This window comes from Lipotes vexillifer, unplaced genomic scaffold (genome assembly GCF_000442215.2).
Source record: "Lipotes vexillifer unplaced genomic scaffold, Lipotes_vexillifer_v1.1 scaffold54, whole genome shotgun sequence".
NCBI lineage: Eukaryota > Metazoa > Chordata > Mammalia > Artiodactyla > Lipotidae > Lipotes > Lipotes vexillifer.
The window spans coordinates 595,754-616,089 of NW_006789324.1; the positions used below are offsets into that span (position 1 = coordinate 595,754).

Below are 20,336 nucleotides of genomic sequence, written 5' to 3' on the forward strand. Positions count from 1 at the left end.
AAAAAAAAAAAAAAAAAGTGCCCTGTGAAGTTTTGATGACACTGGCAGAAACACCATTTGGAGCTAGTTTATTCAACTTTGAAGGCTAAAATTTATGATTTTGCCTCTCCCATCTCTAGGATATGCCAAAGAATCTTAGATGTCCCAGTTTAAAAATATCTGGCCCCCAATTCTCATTCTGCTTTGACATCCTGGATTAGTTTTCTGAGCCTGCTGTAACAAATGCCAAAAACTGGTTGGCTCAGAACAACAGAAACGTATTCCCTCAAGAGTTCTGGAGACCAGAAGTCTGCAATCAAGGTGTCAGCACGGCCAGGCTCTCTCTGGAAGCTCTAGGGGAGAAGCCGTTCTTTGCTCCTTCCATCTTTTGGTGGCTGCCTTGCTCCAATCTCTGCTCCTGTCTGCATCACCCCTTCCCTTCTCTGTGTCTCCTTTATGTGTCTGTGTGAAATCTCCCTCTGCTTTCCTCTTATAAGGACACTGTGATGGCATTTAGGGTCCTCCTGGATAATCCAGAGTAATTTCTCCAAATTAATGATGTCTGCAAAGATCCTTTTTCCAAATAAGATAACATTTACAACTTTCAAGGATTAGGACTTAATTTCTTTGCATGGCCTTTAGTCAACCTATTATACATTTAAACAGCATCCTAAAGCTACATTTTTCTCTTGTGCTGCAGTTTAGATAGCAGATAGCACAGGTGAATGACTTACAGTTTAAATCAACGTTTATTACTTTCTTAGGGACTCAAAAAGACATGTGTCTTTAAAGTAATCCTTAAAATAATTAAATTCTGTTTATTTTTTAACTGAAAGACCATCTGAGTTCTTTCTATTAATATTTTTCTTTCTCTCAAAATCACCCAATCAATGACGTGCATTTCTGGAAAGAAACATTTTCTACTAGCTAGAAAAGAAAATTATGTCTTAATGATACCAACCACGGGTAACGGCACGGAGAGGTCCCTAGGGAAGTATCCTTACCAACCTTTCTGCAATACAGTGTCTTCATTATTTGATAACAACCTAGAAAATAAGGAGCGGGTGGGAATGAACCTCATGTCTGCACCATCATTCCAAGTACAGAAACCACAGGAAGGATGATAATGACAATATATAGTCGCCATTATTAAATAATTTCTGTATACCAAGGACTGTGCTAATGCTTTAAATAAATCATCTTCTTATTCGATTTTCACAGCCAACGGTAGGTGACAGACACCACTCAATCCCTTTGCTTAGTTTGCCCAGTAAGAATGTGGCAGAGCCTCAATTTAAAACTTGGTCAGTCTGATTCCAAAATGCCCATGAACCTGAGCTATATGCCTCTCCTGCCTCTCCAGGAGCTATATGGAGAGTAGTAAGTGATATTCGAGGTCACCTAATCCAATTCCCACTCAGTCATAATCCTTCCAGAGTAGCCCAACAGCTGGCTACGAGGATGATGACGATGTTGATAACTATTATTACTAAGCGCATACCAGAACCATGCAGGATGCTGATGTCTTTACAAACTGTGTTATCACTGATCTTCAGAACACTCTCATCTCTCTCATCTCACAGATGAGAAAACCGAGGGTCAGAGACGTTAAGTAATTTACCCAGTGACACATATACCGTAAGTGGCAGAACTGAAATTCTAACCCAGCTTAAAATGGGATCATTAATAGTACTTAACCCCCTAGACTTGTGAGGATTAACTGACATAAAGAATGTAAAGGGTTTGGGCCATAGTAAGCACTCAATAACTGGTAGCTACCATCACCATCATCACCATGATGGTAACTTCAGGTCTTATAACTGATGAATGTTTTCAAGGTTGAGAAAGAGAATTGGCTACACATTTGTATGATGAGCTCTCTTTTATTTACTGCATTGTAGGGCAAGAGAGTGGGTAGAAAATGAAAATATCCTCCTATTCCCACACTGATCGCTAATTATAATCTCTTCTCACCTAGTTGACAAATCTTTTATTGCTGTTATTAACTAAAAGTCAGGGAAGGTAAATGGGCAGGTCGGATCCTCACTTCTTTTTGCTACCTCTGCCTCTTTGCTAAGAGGCAGTTAAGTAGACAGAAGTGGGCAAGAGGAAAGGGAGGGGAAGCTTCACACTCAGCCCTGGAAGCATCTGGAAAAGGCTGCACTGATATTGATGTGGAAACCACTTCCATTTATTGAGCACCAGTGATATGCCAGGCACAGGGCTAGGTGTGTCCTCAGACCTTCTCTCACTTAGTTCTCACAAAACCCTTTCGAGGTAAGGTGCCATCATGCCCATTTTACATACTAGACAGTGGTTGCTCCGAAAAGATAAGTGACTTGCTCATGGGCAGTTGGTCAGTGAATCCAGGATTTGGCCCTAAGTTAGTCTAATCTCATGCCTGTGCTCTTTCAACTATAGGACACAGGTGAAGGAATCATAAGTAATTGTGATTAGTGAGGTCAACTAAGCCACCTCATTTTATAGATTCGGAAAGTGAGGCAGAAAGTGCCAGGCACTGATAACTTTACCCAGCAAGTAATAAATAGATTCAGGTCAGGAACTCAATTCGCTTACTTCTCAAATCATTGCCTTCCTATTTACTTATTAACAGTTTTGAAGCTAGGGCCTGTGGGCTAAGAGATGGCAGAAAATATGGTGCTGACTGACACTCCGTGTGAAGCTCTTCATACAGCATGTTTTTTTTTTTTTTTTTTTTTCCCTTGCGTTATGCGGGCCTCTCACTGTTGTGGCCTCTCCCATTTGCGGAGCACAGGCTCCGGACGCGCAGGCTCAGTGGCCATGGCTCACGGGCCCAGCCGCTCCGCGGCATGTGGGATCTTCCCAAAACGGGGCACGAACCCGCGTCTCCTGCATCGGCAGGCGGACTCTCAAGCACTGCGCCACCAGGGAAGCCCTTCATACAGCATGTTTTATATTGTTATATTTTTTATCTCCTCAACCATCTCTAAGCTTCTTAAAGACAGGGATGGAACTTCAATTTCTTGGAATATCTTACTGTTCAGCTTCTTCCTGATACGCTAGTATCTAACACCGTACACCCTAGAGAAGACAGTGTCATAAAAACATTGAGCCCAAGGCTGGTAGGCATTTTTATTCTTTCTCTCCTTCCTTCAGTAAGTATTTATTCATCTGCAGTCAGAGCTGGACACAGGGTCTCAGATGATGTCTTCAGAGCTCTTTTCGTCTCTCTAACTGTTGGATGGGCTCTTTCTATAATAGGCAAGATGACCACTTGATACCCACAATTCCCAGCAACTTCAGCTAAAAAGAAACTATCTTTTCCAATAGTTCTGAAAGAAACTTCCCAGAGATGACTATGATTGCCCTAAGGTTGAGTCATGAACCAATCACTGCAACTTGGCAGATGATTGATACTCTGGTTGCCCTGCCTCGTTCACATCCACACGTCCTGTGACTGAGGGGGTGACATCACCCCCACCTGAACCATACGAGACATGCCACAAGGAAAGAGGAAATGCCATGACCAGAAGAAATTCTCCAAAGGAAAATTGATAAACATCTTTTTAAAGGTGACTACCATGTAACTGACCATAGATCAAGTGCCAAGTATATGAAGCCAAATAAGCCATGGCCCTCCCTTTGCTGACCCTAACCCTATTTGCAAATTGTTCCTAAACTAGTGAGAAACGTAAGCAAAGAAGTGGACAATCAATCACAACCTTATATGACAAGTGCTAGGAGAGAGGGTACATAGGGAACTGAGAATATATTACTTAGTTAGGGAAGTCTGTTCCCGAGGAGGTAAACCGTGAGTCTTGAAAGATGAATAGGTACTAACTGGCTTCAGAAGGGGGAGACAGAGGTTGTTCCTAGCAAGTAGGAAGACCCTAGAAATAACTAACCCAAACCTCTCATTTGATGTTTGGAGGCCCTACTCAATATTCCAGCTGGTGACAGTGCCCCCTCTGGTTGAACACCGCCATTTATGATCACTCATCCCCGCAAAAGACAGCTTTGCAGGCAGCTCTCAATCATTAGACGGTCATTCCTTATGTTAAGCTGAGACCCGCCCGCACTAATCTCAGTTGATTGATAGACAATGAATGTGTCTGGTTCCAAATCTGATTTAGTACAGATACCGGAGCCTCCTGCAGCCAAACAAGTTCGGGGGAACCATCTGCAGTGGGACTGTCTGGGACCAAGCCAGCTGTCATGGTCCCACAGCTTGTGTGAAGCAAGCACAGTGTGGACAGGATTTCCAGTGTAAGGAGACAGGTGAGTAGCATCTCAGAAGGATAACAGCTGTGCCTGTCAAACTTGATATGCAAAACAGTTCTCCAAGGGCTTGTTAGAATGCAGGCTCCCGAGCCCTTCCCCTAGAAGTTGTTGTTCTGGGGTTTGGGATGGGACCCAGGAAGCTGAATTTTAAGCCAAGTCAGCAGCCCAAGTAAATCTGAGGCAACTTTGCTGGAACACCCGTTGATTTGGAAAAGGTACAATTCACTCATCCATCCATTCATTGAGTAAATGCTGATTGGGTACATATCATGGCCAGACAATGTGCTACCTGCTGGTGATGCAGAGGTGAAAAATCCTTGTGCCTGATCTCAGAGTACTCCTAGGCTCTTTGGGAGACAGACCTATAAGGAATCAATGACAGTGTCCTGTGATAGCCAGTGTAGTGGGTGTATATACAGGGTCCAATGTACGGACTCTGGCAGCGGGTGCCTAAATCTGCTTTGGGCAGTCAGGGCAGGATTCAAAATGGTACTTGAGCTGAGACTTAGAAAATGAAAAAGAGTTTGCTAGGAGACAGAATGTGCAAAAACGCAGAGATTTAGGGACTCACAATGAGCCCAGAATAAGTGCTTTGGGAAGAGAGGCAGGGGATGGGCCAGGTAGGTTACCGGGGGCCAGACAGTGACATTTGGAAGCAGAGGAATGGGGAGGTCCTGAAGGATGCAGAGCAAGGGATGACATGGCCAGACTGGAATTTTAGAAAGATCCCTGGGGCTGCAATGTGGAGACTGAATTAGAAAGAGCAAGCCTGGGGCAGGGTCTGAGCTGGGGGGCTACAGGTGAGAGACATGGAGGCTGGAGGGAGGGCAGAGGCAGTGAGGATGGAAGGAGGATGGAACAGGACTGGGAGGATCGAAGGGCTATTTCAGGGGTGGAACGGACTTGGTGACTATGGATGCAGGTCATGAGGGAGGGGGAGGAGTCCCGGACACTCTAGAAGCATCCACGGCCTCTCCTCAGGTCGCTGCCTGAAACGCCACCTGGTGTGTAATGGAGACAATGACTGCCTGGATGGCTCTGATGAGGACAACTGTGAAGACATCAGGGTCTTGGAAGATGACTGCAGCCAGTATGACCCGATTCCAGGATCAGAGAGGGTGGCCTCGGGGTGAGTCGCTGCCGGCTGGCTGTCGGGAGCAGGGCATGATTTCTCTCCAATCATGAGTATTAGTTTCAGGGAAAGAAGAGGGTCTTTGGGGGGAATCTCTCTGGAGTGTATCCTGTGAGGCCGTCCTCACCATCCCTCTAAGAGGCTTAGTCCATCTGGGCTGCTCTAACAAAATACCACACACTGGGTGGCTTATCAACAACAGAAATGTATTTCTCACAGTTCTGAGGCCGGTGGTCTGAGATCAGGGTGTTAGCCTGGTCAGGTGAGGGTGTTCTTTCAGGCCGCAGACTTCTCGTTGTGCCCTCACATGGTGGAAGGGGCTAGGGAGCTCCACGGGGTCTCCTTGATAAGAGCACTGATGCCATTCATGAGGGCTCCACTCTCATGACCTAAGCACCTCCCAAAGGTCTCCCTCCAAATACCACCACATGAGGGGTTAGAGTTTCAACATATGAATTTTACAGGACATAGCTCATGTTTTCCCCTTTATGTCTCTGGCCAAGGGTCCTCCTTTCACCCTTTCCCACTCTACTGCTCATTCCTCTTGCCCCAATTCCATTTCCAAGGCCCTTTTAAGAGGCTACACCTTCCATGAAGGCTTCCAATATCCCCAAAAGACAGCACTTCTCAGGCCCAAGTGCACTTTCCAGTAGCCCTGTTCTTACTCTGCTTTGCACTGTGGTTGCTGATATAAGCAAGGCTTTAGGGTGAGATGGGGTGGGGCTTGAATCTCCACTTTGCCATTGCTGGCTTATAACTCTCAGGCCAGTTTCTTTATCTGTTGAGATTCAGTCAGCCTCAATTCTAACTTTACTTCACTGTGCACCTTATGTCCATGTTTAGTCCCTTGCGCACATCATACTCTTTTCTTCTCACTTCATAAAGTTAGTTCCTTCTTTCTGAAATGTCCTTCCCTGTATTCCTAACTGGTTAACTTTTTGCCTAGTGTTGTGCCCTGAATTGTATCCCCCTAAAACTTGTATGTTGAGGCCCTAACCCCCAATATGGTCGTGTTTAGAGATTGGGCCTTTACTGAGGTAATTAAGGTCAAATGAGCTCATAAGGGTGGGGCCCTAATCCAATAGGACTGGTGTCCTTGTAAGAAGAAGAAGAGACACCAGAGAGCTCTCTCTCACCTCTCACCATGTGCACAGAGAAGGGGCCATGTGACGCTATGGCGAGAAGGTGGCCATCTGCAACCCGGGAAGAGAGGCCTCACCGAAACCAACCCTGATGGCACCTTTCTCTTAGACTTCTAGCCTCCAGGACTGAGAGAACATAAATGTCTATTCTTTGAGTTATCCAGACTTGGGTATTGTATTGGGTATGGTACTTTGCTATGACAGCCCAGCTAAGACACCTAGGCATCACCTCCTCTAGCTGGTCTTTTTGACACCCCCTCCCCTCCTCTCAACACTGTCTAGGCTGGCTTAGTCCCCTTCTACTGTTCCCAGCGTTCCTGTGTGTCCTACTCTCCCAGGACTTATCCAACAGGGCAGAGACATCTGTTCCCCAGGCTAAAGGGTCCTCATCATTTTCTGCTTCTCCAGCATCCAGCACAGGGCCACACTCATAGTGACACATGGTATTGTTAGTTCCCTGACACTTTGCTTTGGGCCTTGTCCTCTGACTTGAGTATAAACTCTTTGAGGGCCGAGGCTGCTCTGATTCATCTTTTTCATCTCCTCAGCCCTTATGTCAGAGCTTTCCCCATAACAGCCTCTGAGTATTGATTGCAGTGAAACAAATCAATATGACCAACTGGACCTTTACAGATGAGGAAACAGAGAGAGACAGTACTCATCACACAGTGACCCAGCCACATGGCAGCCCACTCTGGGTCAGGTGTGGGTGCTGTGAAATGCAGCTCTCATTCATTGAGGTTTAATTACCTTCAGATCACAGCCCACCTACAAGATAGGACAGAATCCTGTAAATGCATGTAGACACACACGTATGAAAAGATGATCAAATTCCTGTCTCTTTTAGACCGATAATATTAGTTTTCTTGGACTGCCATAACAAAGTGCCACAGACTAAGTGGCTTAATCAATAGAAATTTATTTTCTCAGGAGGCTAGAAGTCTCAGATTCGGGTCTCAGCAGGATTGCTTTTTCTGAGGCCTCTCTCCTTGGCTTGTGAATGGCCGTCTTCTCCCTTTGTCGTCACATGGTCTTCCCGCTGTACGTGGCTGTGTCCTAACTTCCTCTTCTTAGAAGGATACCAGTCCTACTGGATTAGGGCCCTCCCTAATAACTTCATTTTAACTTAATTACCTCTTTAAGCATCCTATCACCAAAACACAGTCAAATTCTGAGGTTTTGGGAGTCAGGACTTCAACATACAAATATTTCAGCCTCTAACACCAATAAAAGGGGATTCTTGTTGATTTTGAAAGTGACTGTGGGATAAACAGACTACAAGCATGAAATATTGAGGTTTTGACTTGAGAAACAGTTCCCTCATAATTGACAAAAAATATCACAGACCATGACCCTGCTCTCATATGATTCAATCAGGAGATTGCAAATGTACTTGCTCATTCGTGTGCTTTGCCACACCTAACACTGAAACCAGCAGAATGGGCCCACCTCCACTCCCAGCAGCTGACATTATGGTGGGTTTTTCATTCATCTCAAGATCTCAGAGGCCTTTCCTGATACCTTATTTTTTCTAATTTAGGCGTTTCCCAGTTTTTAATTTTTATTTATTGTTACAGAAGTAATGCCTATTTGAGGTAAAAACTGAAATTCTTCCTTCACTATCCCTCACCTGGTCCCACCCACTCACCCTCTCTCTCTTCCCTCCCTAGAGCTGACCCCTGTTACATGATTTCGCAATCATGTAGAAATGCATTGACAACATACACTGTGTGGAAGGTATGCCTATCAGGTGTATTGTGCATTATAGACATAAGTGTATTTTACATAAATGTGATCAGACTACATATGGTCCATAACTTGCTTTTTTCACTTAACAACGTATTTTGAAGATTTTTCTCCCATATCTTCTATTGTCTTTTTCTAGGCAGCATAGTGTTCCTTAACAGGGGTCAGCAGACTATGGCCTGAACACCAAATTCAGCCTGCTGTCTATTTTTAAATAAAGTTTTATTGAAACACAGCTTCTGCCCTACTGTGGAAGAGTTCAGTAGTTGCAACAGAAACCTACGTAGCCTACAAGGCCTAAAGTATTTACTATCTGGCCCTTTGTAAAAAATAAAATAAGATTTCCCAATTCTCCTATAGTATAACTATATAATTTATTTAACTACCTCCTATTGAGAGATAATTAGATTGTTTTCCACTTTTCTCTTATAGACAGTGCTGCAATGAACATTCTTACATACATAATTTTGTACCCATGTGTGAATATTTCTAAATTCCGAAAAGTAGAGTGTCTCTCTTTATTTTCACTGGGGCTTCTGCAATCACATTTTTAAAATAGACATAGGCTTTACTTACGGTTAGAGGTTACATTACAATCTTAGGGCTTATTGTTCTTTAGAGTTTTTCTTTGGCCCATTAGAGGGCCTGTACTTATCAGCTACAGGCAGAAACATGTTCCACAGGGGGAAAGATAGAAACTGCAGGGTAAAGACTAAGAACCCAGATTGTAGTGTCAAAAAAAATCTAGGAAAAAAATCCAGCTAGGACTATAGGCAAGGTACTTAATTTTTCTGAGCTTCAATTTTTGCATTTGCAAAATTGTCATGAGGTTGAAAGTTAATGTACGCTAAATGTCTGGTATAGTGTGTATTCAATTCATCATAGCTATTATTACATCACTTCCACTAATGTGAAGAAAGAGGTGGGGAAAGGAAGAGAAGAAGGAAGTGAACTTACATTGAAGTTCTACTATATGCCAGGCGCTCTACCATTATCCATTTATTCCTTTGAAGTAGGTTTTATTCACAGTTTTCCCCCTGCTCATCTGCCTTTGTGCCCTTTCCCAGAGGACATAAATGAACATGACAAATGCCATGCCAGAGGCGATCACTGAATGCCATGGGAACACAGAGGAAGGACAATCGTCTGTCCAGGATAATCAAAGAAGGCAATACAGAGGACGCAACATTTGAGTTGGGTCTTAAAGGCTGAGTAGGAGTTTGAGAGGCAAAGACAAGCGATCATTTTGTTGTCCACAACATATGAGGCTTAGATTGTTAGGTCTTATAACTCTTAGCCTACTGTCAATGATTTTGTTCGGTTAACTTTCTCTTTGTATGCGATTAAAGCAGATTTTCACCTGTTTCGCATGATTTTTACCTAGATGTGGTTAAACCATCCATGACCTAAAACAGAGAACTTGGGCAGATAGATTTGAAATACCCCAGAGAGGGAAGTATGGGAGATATTTCTGGAAAGGTATTGGGCTATAGGGGGAAATAAGTATTCCTATCCTCTCAATTAGACTTCACAAAACCCCGGAGACGTAGTTTTACTGTGTCTGTTTTTCAAATGAGGAAAATGAGCTTCCGGAAGTTTCTAGAATGTGTCCGAAGTCACACAGCTAGTAAATGACAGAGCTGGAAATTAAGCAGGCGTCGTCTCCCTGACCTCCACACTGTGCCTCCTCCACGCCATGGCCTTTCTGAGGATTAGATCATCAGCTTACCACCCTGAACTACACCCAATATTTCAAACCTATTTTTTAGCAGCAAAACCTTTTCTGAAATCCTGCTAACAAAAACAACAGCGACATTTATTTAACACTTCATATATGCCAAGTACTGTTACTTGTTTTAACTCATTGTTTAACTCTGTGAGAGCAGTAGTATTAGCGCTTTTTACAAATGATTAAACTGAGGCACAGAGAGGTTAAATGATCTGCCCAAGGTCACACAGCTAGATGTGGCAGAGATAGGAAACGGGTCCAGATTGTCTGGTTCCTGTGCTTGGACTCTTGATAATCATGCATATTCTTCTTCAATTTACTCAACAAATATTTAGAGGTGCCTCCCATGTGGGAGCACTGTTATAGATGCTGAATGGAGTTGTCTGGCTGATCTGGTCTAAGGGAACCTGGGGGCCCAGGCCCAGTCCACTCAGTCTCCCATTGTTGCCCAAAGTGGCCCTTAAGGTACTTCAAGGAAATCTGGGGTTCCACAGAACACAATTTGAGAAATGCTGCTCAGCCCACCAGCTACTCATGGTCCAGAGGATATTTTGTGCTATCTCTGCTCTTCCAATGCTCTCTCCCAGAAGCTGCTTGCCTTTTCAATTTAGGTATAATGTCCTGACCCAGAGAGAAGCTCAGAGCGTATACGATGTCAGGTATTATGGGGGCCAGTGTGAGACGGTATACAACGGGGAATGGAGAGAGCTTCGGTACGACCCCACCTGTGAGCGTCTCTACTATGGAGATGATGAGAAGTACTTCCGGAAACCCTACAATTTCCTTAAGTACCACTTTGAGGTAAGTCTGAACAGGGCTGCTCACAGGCCACTGGGTGGGTGCAGGGAGGGAAAGCTCTTGGTGGAGATAGCTGCCTTGCTTTGGAAGACCTTATGTCCTGTAGGGTTTGCTGGTGGCTGAAGGTCCCACTGCACCTGCCCTCACGCATGCTTAGTGCTGAAGAGGCAACGGCAGGACCAGTGAGCCGCATACTGTAAATGGGACCAGCCCCTGCTAGATCTCGGCTCCAGTCCTAAGTCAATAAAGTAGATTCGGGGCCTGATTTTCTAGGCTGCTTGTCAGAAGACCTATTTCCAGGTTTTGACTCTATTAGAATAGATGTATATCAGACCTTGAGCAGCTCACTGCCCCTCCGCGGGCCCAGGTCACTAAGATGTAAAGTGGGGGCAGGACAGGAGGTGGCTGGGGGTTCTGAGACCTGTGCTCCTGCTTCACCGGGAGCTGGTCCTCACTGGTGACCTTCATCTCTTGACTTTCCGTCCATGATTTTGTCGGAAGAAAGGGTTCCGCTATTGCAAAGTGCTTGCAAACTGTTGATGATCCCTAAGAGTCTCTCTCTTTAAAATTCTGTGGTCTCCTGGTCACCCTGTAGCTCACAACGAGCTCCAGAGCCTGCTCCTGGCCATTCCTTTCTTCACCCCTCACCCTTTGGGTAAGCCGTCTACACAGCAAACCTCACTGGAGGCTTACCATGTGTCAGACCTTCTACTTTCACACAAATTCTCCCACCGAACCCTCAGCATAAGACGATGCGTCAGATATTATTATTGGCTCATTTCAGATATTAAAAACCCCAGAGATTTAGAGGGATAAAGCACCAGGCCCAGTAGGTAAGCCCAGACAAGATTTAAATCCAGATCTATCTGAACTAAGCCTGGCTATACATCTTTTAGAAGGGAGGCTAGATTATGCAAATTATATCTATGTATCATCCACATTCTATCTATAGAGAGAGATGATAGGATGCCAGTACTCTGAACAATTATCTAGTCACATCCTCCCTCCCCCAAGTTTCTCAAGAGAAAAATATTGACAGAGGATAAGGCCAGGCTTACTGAGGCTGTTTTTAAGAAACTGGCTCTCACTATTCACAATAGCCAAGACATGGAAGCAACGTAAAGGTCCATCATAAAGAAGATGTGTTGAATATATACAAAGGAATGTTGCTCAGCCATAAAAAAGAATGAAATGTTGTCATTTGCAGCAACATGGACGGACCTGGAGATTATCGCACTAAGTGAAGTAAGCCAGACAGAGAAAGACAAATACTATATGATATCACTTATATGTGGAACCTAAAAACTAATACCAATCAACTTATTTCCAAAACAGAAACAGACTCACAGACATAGAAAACAAACTTAGGGCTACCAAAGGGGAAAGGGGGGGTGGGAGGGATAAATCAGGAGTATGGGATTAACAGATACACACTACTATATATAAAATAAACAAGAATTTACTGTATAGCACAGGGAACTATATTCAATACTTTGTAATAACCTATAATAGAAAAGAATCTGAAGCTGTATACCTGAAACTAACACAATATTGTAAGTCAACTACAGTTTAAAAAAAAGAAATTGGCTCTCCCCACCCCACTTCCACCTTTGCCATCAGGCTCTGTCTATGAGCTGGAAGACACAGATGGTGCCATTTTTCTAAACTGGAGGACAGTCTAGGGCCTACGTGTCAGGCAAAATAGACTCGGTTATGCTGTGGCAAAAAGGATTCTGAAATCTCAGTGCTGTAAAGCAGCAGTGCCCTAAATATTCTACTCATCCTTCCTAAGGTGGAAAAGAAACTCTCATCATCACAGACACTCAGGACCCAAACTGATGGAGCCTCCATCTCAACACATGCTCTCGTGATTACAGAGCAAACCTCTCATAGGCTCCTAACCCTCATTTCCTTGGCACACGAGACCACGCCTCAGGTCAAGCTAGCAGAGAAATGCAATCCTGGAATGAAATAACCAAACACTTGTGGGTGGTCCCTAAGCATACCTCTGCTTAGAACTATCACCACCGGCATGCCTTTGCCCCTTTCCTCCCAGGTCCACGCCTAGACATGGCTTTCTGTATCTCTCCACTGCAGAGCCAAGCAACCATCTGTTCAAGAAGGATAAGCCCGCTGGAAAGAAATACATGCTCAGAACAATATAGCATTTTATCAGAATCATATGTGTGTGTGTGTGTGTGTGTGTGTGTGTGTGTGTGTGTAAATAAATATTTTAGCAGTACCACTAAATACTAAGCACTGCTTAATTTTCTGTATTTTCGTATCAATTTGGAATAGCCTTTTAAAAGAATTATTTATAATAATCTGAAACTTTGGATATTTTACAAAGCAAAGATTTAAATATTAAGTATGAATTGGAATATAATGCTAGTGCACAAGGCTAACATCTATGTGATGCTTTTCAGGCCCTGGCAGATACTACAGTCTCCTCAGAGTCCTACGATGATGCAAATGACCTTTTTTCAAAAGTAAAAAATGACAAGTCTGTGTCGGCTGGAGTGACCATTGGTGTGGGCCTTGCAAGCAGCCCATTTACTGTGACTGCAGGTGTATCTGGGTCACGAGACAGTTCGGTCTTGAATATGTTAAGCAAGTATAATCAGAAGGTATTAAAACATAATGCCCGTGTCACACAGTATTCCATAATCTATGCTGAACACGTATTACCTTAACTGCACTGAAAAGTACAGTAGTAATTGAACCTTCATTTGCTTGTGTAATTGGACGTGTCTGGTCAGTAGTAATCACGTTTGTTTTTCTTCTTACGCTTTCCCACGCAGAATCATCACAAAGGGAATAAAATTGCACGATAAGACTAGTACTCTTATCACTTTCCCCATCCTTTTTCATGGTTACCTGGAGCACAGAGGGAAATACTTAGAAGGGTAATGTCTTAAAGAGAAACAGCCAAGCCCTCTAAACCAGACTTGGAAGAATTCTAAAGCAAGCCCGGCTTTTCCAAGTAGATTGGAGGGCTGGCCCGCTTAATGAATCTTTCATTTCTTCATCAAACATTTACCATTAACTGCCTATTTTCCTGAGAGGTCAGACAATGCATCCTTGAAGAAGTTAGGAAGTCTGTCTAAACTGAGATCCAAAGACTAGTACCAGTTGTCCAGATGCAAGGGGGCAGAAGTTAACAGAAGGCTGTTCTAGGTCTGGGAAACAGCATGTGCAAAGGCCTGGAGACGAGAGACTGCCTCACACAAATGTGGGATTGAAAGGACTTCCACTGGCTGAAGCACAGGTGGGAAGGGAAAGGAGGGAGTGATGAGGATGGTGAGGTAATCAGGAGCTGGAGAAATATTCACTGAATTGATCAGAAATTTACCAAAAGCCTCAAGACACTGATACCAGAACTGGGGATTTAGTTAGGGCTCAAAACATTATTTTGGATGATGAAAATACAGTTATAAAAATCAACTTCCTCAACAGATATAAATTACAGGGCTTCCCTGGTGGCGCAGTGGTTGGGAGCCTGCCTGCCAATGCAGGGGTCACGGGTTCGAGCCCCGGTCCGGGAAGATCCCACATGCCGCAGGGCAACTAAGCCCGGACACCACAACTATTGAGCCTGTGCTCTAGAGCGCATGAGCCACAGCTACTGAGCCTGTGTGCCACAACTACTGAAGCCCACATGCCTAGAGCCCGTGCTCCACAACAAGGGAACCCAACTCAATGAGAAGCCCTGCACCTCAAAGAAGAGTAATCCCTGCTCACTGCAACTAGAGAAAGCCCATGCACAGCAACAAAGACCCAGTGCAACCAAAAATAAATAATAAATTTAATATATATATATATATATATATATATAAATTACATTCTGGAGCTTTGCCACGAATAAGCTACTGATCTGAAGGGAAAGTACTGTTCTGAGATCTGACTGTCACAGATTCATGTGGACTTTTCTAAAAGCAGGTGGCTTCTTCCAACTTTCACTATCACTTTGGATCAAGGTTTATATTCCCTGCAAGTAAGGCTCGTACATGACTCCCTTCCTCTTAAACCAATCCAACCTCACCCTGGTCCTGTGGATCCTGCTTTTCTTGATTACCGAACAGTACAAGACTACCACTAGAATGTAATCTCCATGAGGGCAGGGGCCTATCTCATTCAAGATCATGTCCTCTGCACCTAGCATAATGCACGTGACTGTAGGCACTGAAAGGTATTTGTTTAATAAATTGATATTGGCATTTCCTCATGTCATCAAAATATTCCTAAGCCTAATTTTTGATGGATACCTAATACTTGTGTAGCAGGTTGCATGATGCAGTGCTTTAATTAGAGCAGGGAGAAATGTGGAGGTGAGAATGTACTGGGGGCCGGACAGAGGAAAGGAGCACAATGAAACACATTGTAGTAACCAACCCAGTGAAAGTTGATGAGAACTTGACCTGGATAGGGGCAGTGGGAACAGAGATGCAGGCGTGGGGGAAGAAGCCAGGCTGGTGTCTAATATGTGCTTGCAAAATGTAATAATACTCTGTTATATGTATTTATGTTCATACAGTTACATGTGAATATATTTATATTTCCCACAGGTACTAAATACTGCCCTTTTGCATGATCTCATGTGGTAAAATGTACACTCTCTTTGTTCTCTTCCTTCATTCAATGGCGGCTGTTGTTACTGGCAGAAATATAGCTTCATGAGAATTTTCACAAAGGTGCAGACTGCTCATTTTAAGATGAGGAGGGAGAATATCATGTTGGATGAAGTTATGCTGCAGTCATTAATGGAACTTCCAGAGCAGTACAATTACGGCATGTACGCCAAGTTCATCGATGACTATGGCACCCATTACATAACGTCTGGAACGATGGGTGGCATTTATGAATATATCCTGGTGCTTAACAAAGAAAGAATGGAAACAGCTGGTAAGTAGAACGGATGCTTGATGCACGCAGTGTTCGATGCGTACGCCAGACGCGGTTTGCAATTTTCTAGGCACTATCAGCCACGCATGAACTCATTTAGCCTCCATGACAACTCTATAAGGTAGCCTTAGTATTATTATTTACAGGGACTTGAGGTTCAAAAGGGTGAAATGACTTGCTAGTAAGCACTACAAACAGAATTTGAACTCAGACTTGTCTGGTTCTCCAGAACCATGTGTTTTCTATTGTACCACAGTTACCTCTTCAATAATAAAGGATCTCTGGGGTTTTGCTATTTAAAATGTTAAAACATTTTAAATATAGATTCTTGGTTAATGGAACTGCCATCCAATCAGTCAGTGATGACAGAAACTTGGAGTCATCCCAGATCCCTTCTTCCCCTTCACCCCTGTAGATCTCTAAGACCCTTCAGTTCTCTCTCCTGAGCAGCTCTTGTCAACATCCCTTCTTCTGCATCCCCTCCTACAATAGTAGGCTGGGTTCCCATCTTTCACTTACTACTGCATCATCTCCTAAATGGTCTCTAGGGGAAGATTCACCCCTTCCAATCCATTCTCAACAACTGCCACCAGAAGGATCTTCTGCTTCACAGATCCACAGATGCTTAATATCCTGACTGGCTAAATTAAAGTCTAAACTCCTTAACATTGACATCAACAATCTTCATGGTCTCACTCCAAACTGCTAGAACAGTGGTTCTCAACACGTGGACTCCAACAAACAGTATTAGTGTCACCTGGGAACGTGTTAGAAATGCAAATTCTCGGGCTCCCATCCCAAATCTGCTAAATCAGAAACTCTGGGAGTGGGCCCAGCAGTGTGTTTTGACAAGCCCTCCAGGTGATTCTGATGCTTAATACAGTTTGAGAACCACAGATCCAGTCAGCGACTGAGTAGAAGGGTGAGAGGTGTATCCATATTTCAAAGCCAAGTTCAACTTCCAAGTTTCAAGAACTTTCCCTGACTCCACCAGCCCAAGCTGGCTCCTTCCTTCCTTCAACACATTCATATCAATTCCACACTGCTTAGTCTTTAAAAACAATTTTCCAAACGTTAATATTTCTCTCCTAATCTAGATAGCAAGATCCTTGAAAGCAGGCATCGTGTCTGACAATTTTCCACCTCTTTAGCCCTCAACGCAGGGTGAGCGGGCAAAACAAGACATGGAGTTTGAAAGTGGGCATTAACTTAGATTCCTGGCTAGGGTCATTCATTAACTCATCCATCTATTCATGTATCCATTCTTTTATAATTCAAATATCTATTGAGTATCTATTATGTGTTTGTGCTAGGGATACAAAGGTGAGCAAATCTAAATGCGGGGTCCTTAACATCCTGTAGCACAATACAAACTGCAGATTGAAACCCAACAGTAGGTCTTTTTTTTTTTTTTTTTTGAGTGGGAGAACTTTACGGGGTTTTTTTTCCTTGAATTTTATTTTATTTATTTATTTTTTATATAGCAGGTTCTTATTAGTTATCTATTTTATACATTTTGTGTATATATGTCAGTCCCAATCTCCCAATTCATCCCAGCACCACATCCACCCGCCCTGCTTTACCCCCTTGGTGTCCATACATTTGTTCTCTACATCTGTGTCTCTCCAATAGTAGGTCTTGATATCAGTGTATGGAACACAAACATTTTGAACAGAATAAAAAATATCATAGTGGGTTGTAGGTAGTGAAGATAAATTTATTGCTTCAAGAAAATTTTGCCAGTTAAAGACATGTACACATGGACAGAGTCATGATACAAAATAAAATAGCTCAGGAGAGATCAGTGTAAAAAGAGTTTGAAAAAGTTAATTCAAGTGGATCTTTTTAGAGTTACTCAAAAACATGAGGAAGGAAAAAGAGCTAACATTTGCTGAGTACTTACTAAGTTCCAGGACTGTTGCGTACATTCTCATTTAATTTTCTTGACGACATTTGGAGGTTAGTGTAATTCTAGTTTTAGCCCCAGAAATGCTGAGGCTCCTTAGGGAAGTTAATTACTTGGCCCAGGGCTGCAGGAAGCTGGCGTCAGAGCCCTGGACCTGGGGTCTTTCCACCACGTGGCTGTGGTAGACCCTTTCATTTGGGCTCCGTCTTTGGTGGTGGATTACTAATTAATTGCCCGGGGTATCTCGAGCCCCTCCTCTTTAAAATCTGTGAGGCAGAAATGGGCTTCCAATGTGGTTAATATTCAAAAGGAGCCCACTAACGAATTGTCCCAGGGATAATTACCTCAGCTCTGTTTATAGAAAACCATATGTCGATAATAGCACAATTTGCTATTTGGGAAGAGCTGATTTTCTATAAATCCGGAAGGTTAGTGTTGCTTTTCTATAAATATGGAAATGTGCTAATCATCACCTCATCTGCTGGAGACTGCTAATAAATCAGAATGTCATTTACATATTAACCTACAAAGAACAAAAACATCTACCTTCTTTCTCTTTGACAAATAGAATCATGCACACCCTCTCTCTATGTTTGATGTTTGTCTAATTTTCTCTTTGTCGCTTTTTCATCCTCTCTCTCACTCCCTTTCCCCCCACCCTCTCTCTCTCTCTCCTCTTTTTCAATGTCTTTTTTCTCTGTGTATCTTTGATCTAATGACTTTCACAGTATTTATATTCTATCAAGTGCTTGTTTCTAAGAAATACCCCGTGTGGTATACATTCATGTCCTCAAAGAGCTGAGCTTGGAATGGAATGATTTAAGTGATCACATGGGCTGCTTTGCTCTGGGGGGATCTTTTGTCCTTGGGTTTGCCTCAGATTCTCTATGGGTTCATCCCAGAGGACGCACAAGGCTGTTTTCTTCTAATGTGTTCTTTAGATAAAATGCTTCTCCCCCAAAGAGAGCATGAAACCATCCATCAAAAATCAGGGGATGTCCTGGATGTTGGGGAGGTGATGTTAGACTTCAGTGGGACCCTAGACTTTCCTCAAGGGCTGCTGCTGACAGCTTTCTACCTTCTACAGGAATCAGTATGGATTGGGGCTTGAATTTCTGGATTTTGATTATTTTTCTCCTTCATCCCTTCTTTGGAGCTCCCATTATTTGTCTTTGTATAAAGATCTGACAAATAGTGCCTTCACCATCTGGCTGCTCTGGAGTCTGGCCCTATTACAGAGCCGGTAATTTACCTAGGACAGGGCAAGTAATTCAGTGACGTGTTCATGTCATGTTCTATTCATGTACGTTTCCTGCCTTCTTTTGCACATGCTGTGCTGTCAGCCTCCAAAGCACTTTCCTGTCTTGCCAACCTGACAGATTTCAACTCATTCTTTTGAACTCATATGGGCAGCCCCACCTCCGTGAAACCTGCCCTGATACTCCTCGGCACATTCTTCCGTAGTTCTGTTCGTTCAGACATGCATTCATCAACCATGTTAACTGAGTTTGTATCATGTGCCAGGTGAACAAAATCGATATGGTTCCTGTTCTTGCAAAGCTCGCAATCTAGTGGAGGAAACTAAATAAACAGCCAAAACTCCAGATGTCATCCTTGGTTCCTCCTTTACTTCTTGCCCGTCATCAGTGAGACCTGTCATCTTTACTTCTAAAGCATATGTGGCATCTGTCCACATCTCTATTACCATCTAACTGGCCCAAACAGCTATGATCTCTCATCTGGCCACTGCTAGAATATGATGGCTTTTTTTTTTCTTTTCTTTCTCTTTCCTTTCTTTCTTTCTCTGTGTTCTTTTCTTGTTGTTGTCATCGTTGCTGTCCCGCTCACACCCTAACACAGCAAGCTTATTTTAGCCTACAGCCTTGGTACTAGCTGTTCTCTCTGTCTGGGATATCCTTTTCTCTGATGTTTGCATAGCTGTATTCTAATCATTCAGATCTCAACTTAAATGCCCCCTCTTCAGAAAGGCCTTTTCTGACCATGTGGCAAGTCCCTCTTTGTTACAGCACCCTATTTTAATTCTCAGAACATCACTATATATTCTGTAATTACCACGCTCACATGCTTATTTGTTTATTGTCAACCTCCTCCTTCTAGTATGCATGTTCCATGAAAGCAGGGGCCTCGTATGTTTTGTTCACTGTTATATATTCATCTCCTAGAACAGTGCCTGGCCTTAACAACTTCTGTTGAGTCAGATAATGAATACATACATATAAAACTGCAAATTGTGGTAAGAGCTGGCGAGAAAATGAACAGGTCATAGAAATAGAGAATAACTGTGGGAGGATAAGGAGAAGACGATCGCTTAGTTTAGGATTATCTGGGAAAGTGTCTGGAATTAATATTCAGAAAGAGACTCCAAAGGCAAGAAAGGGGGAGGGTGTCCTGGGCAGAGTGGACAGCCGGCCATGTTGGAGAACTGAAATAAGTAACGTGTGGCTAAAGCCCGCGGGTGAGGGGAGGATGGAGGGAGCTGAGGTTGGAAGAAGGTGCAGAGCGTCTTGCTGGTCATGGTAAGAAGTATGGACCATGTCTGCAGTGAAACGGGAAACCACTGCAGGGTTACGAGCAGGGCACTGCCATGGTCTAATCTCTGTGTCAGCAGGTCGTTCCTCTACTATACAGAGCACAGATTACATGCGTTGAGAGTGGACTCAGGGAGCACAGTTAGAAGACTCTTGTTGACATCCAGGTGGGGAATAAAGAATGGAGATG

General features: G+C 43.4%; 1 protein-coding gene across 1 annotated transcript in view; it reads left to right on the forward strand.

Annotated features, from left to right (window-relative positions):
- The window catches only part of C8A (complement C8 alpha chain), a 63,942-nt gene that overhangs the window by 19,149 nt on the left and 24,457 nt on the right, over positions 1 to 20,336 (forward strand). Inside the window, exons 3-7 of the mRNA XM_007462564.1 lie at positions 4,095 to 4,239; positions 5,224 to 5,371; positions 10,603 to 10,792; positions 13,216 to 13,416; positions 15,451 to 15,691. Of these exons, the coding sequence (XP_007462626.1) occupies positions 4,095 to 4,239; positions 5,224 to 5,371; positions 10,603 to 10,792; positions 13,216 to 13,416; positions 15,451 to 15,691 (925 nt within the window). The remainder of the gene's footprint in view (positions 1 to 4,094; positions 4,240 to 5,223; positions 5,372 to 10,602; positions 10,793 to 13,215; positions 13,417 to 15,450; positions 15,692 to 20,336) is intronic.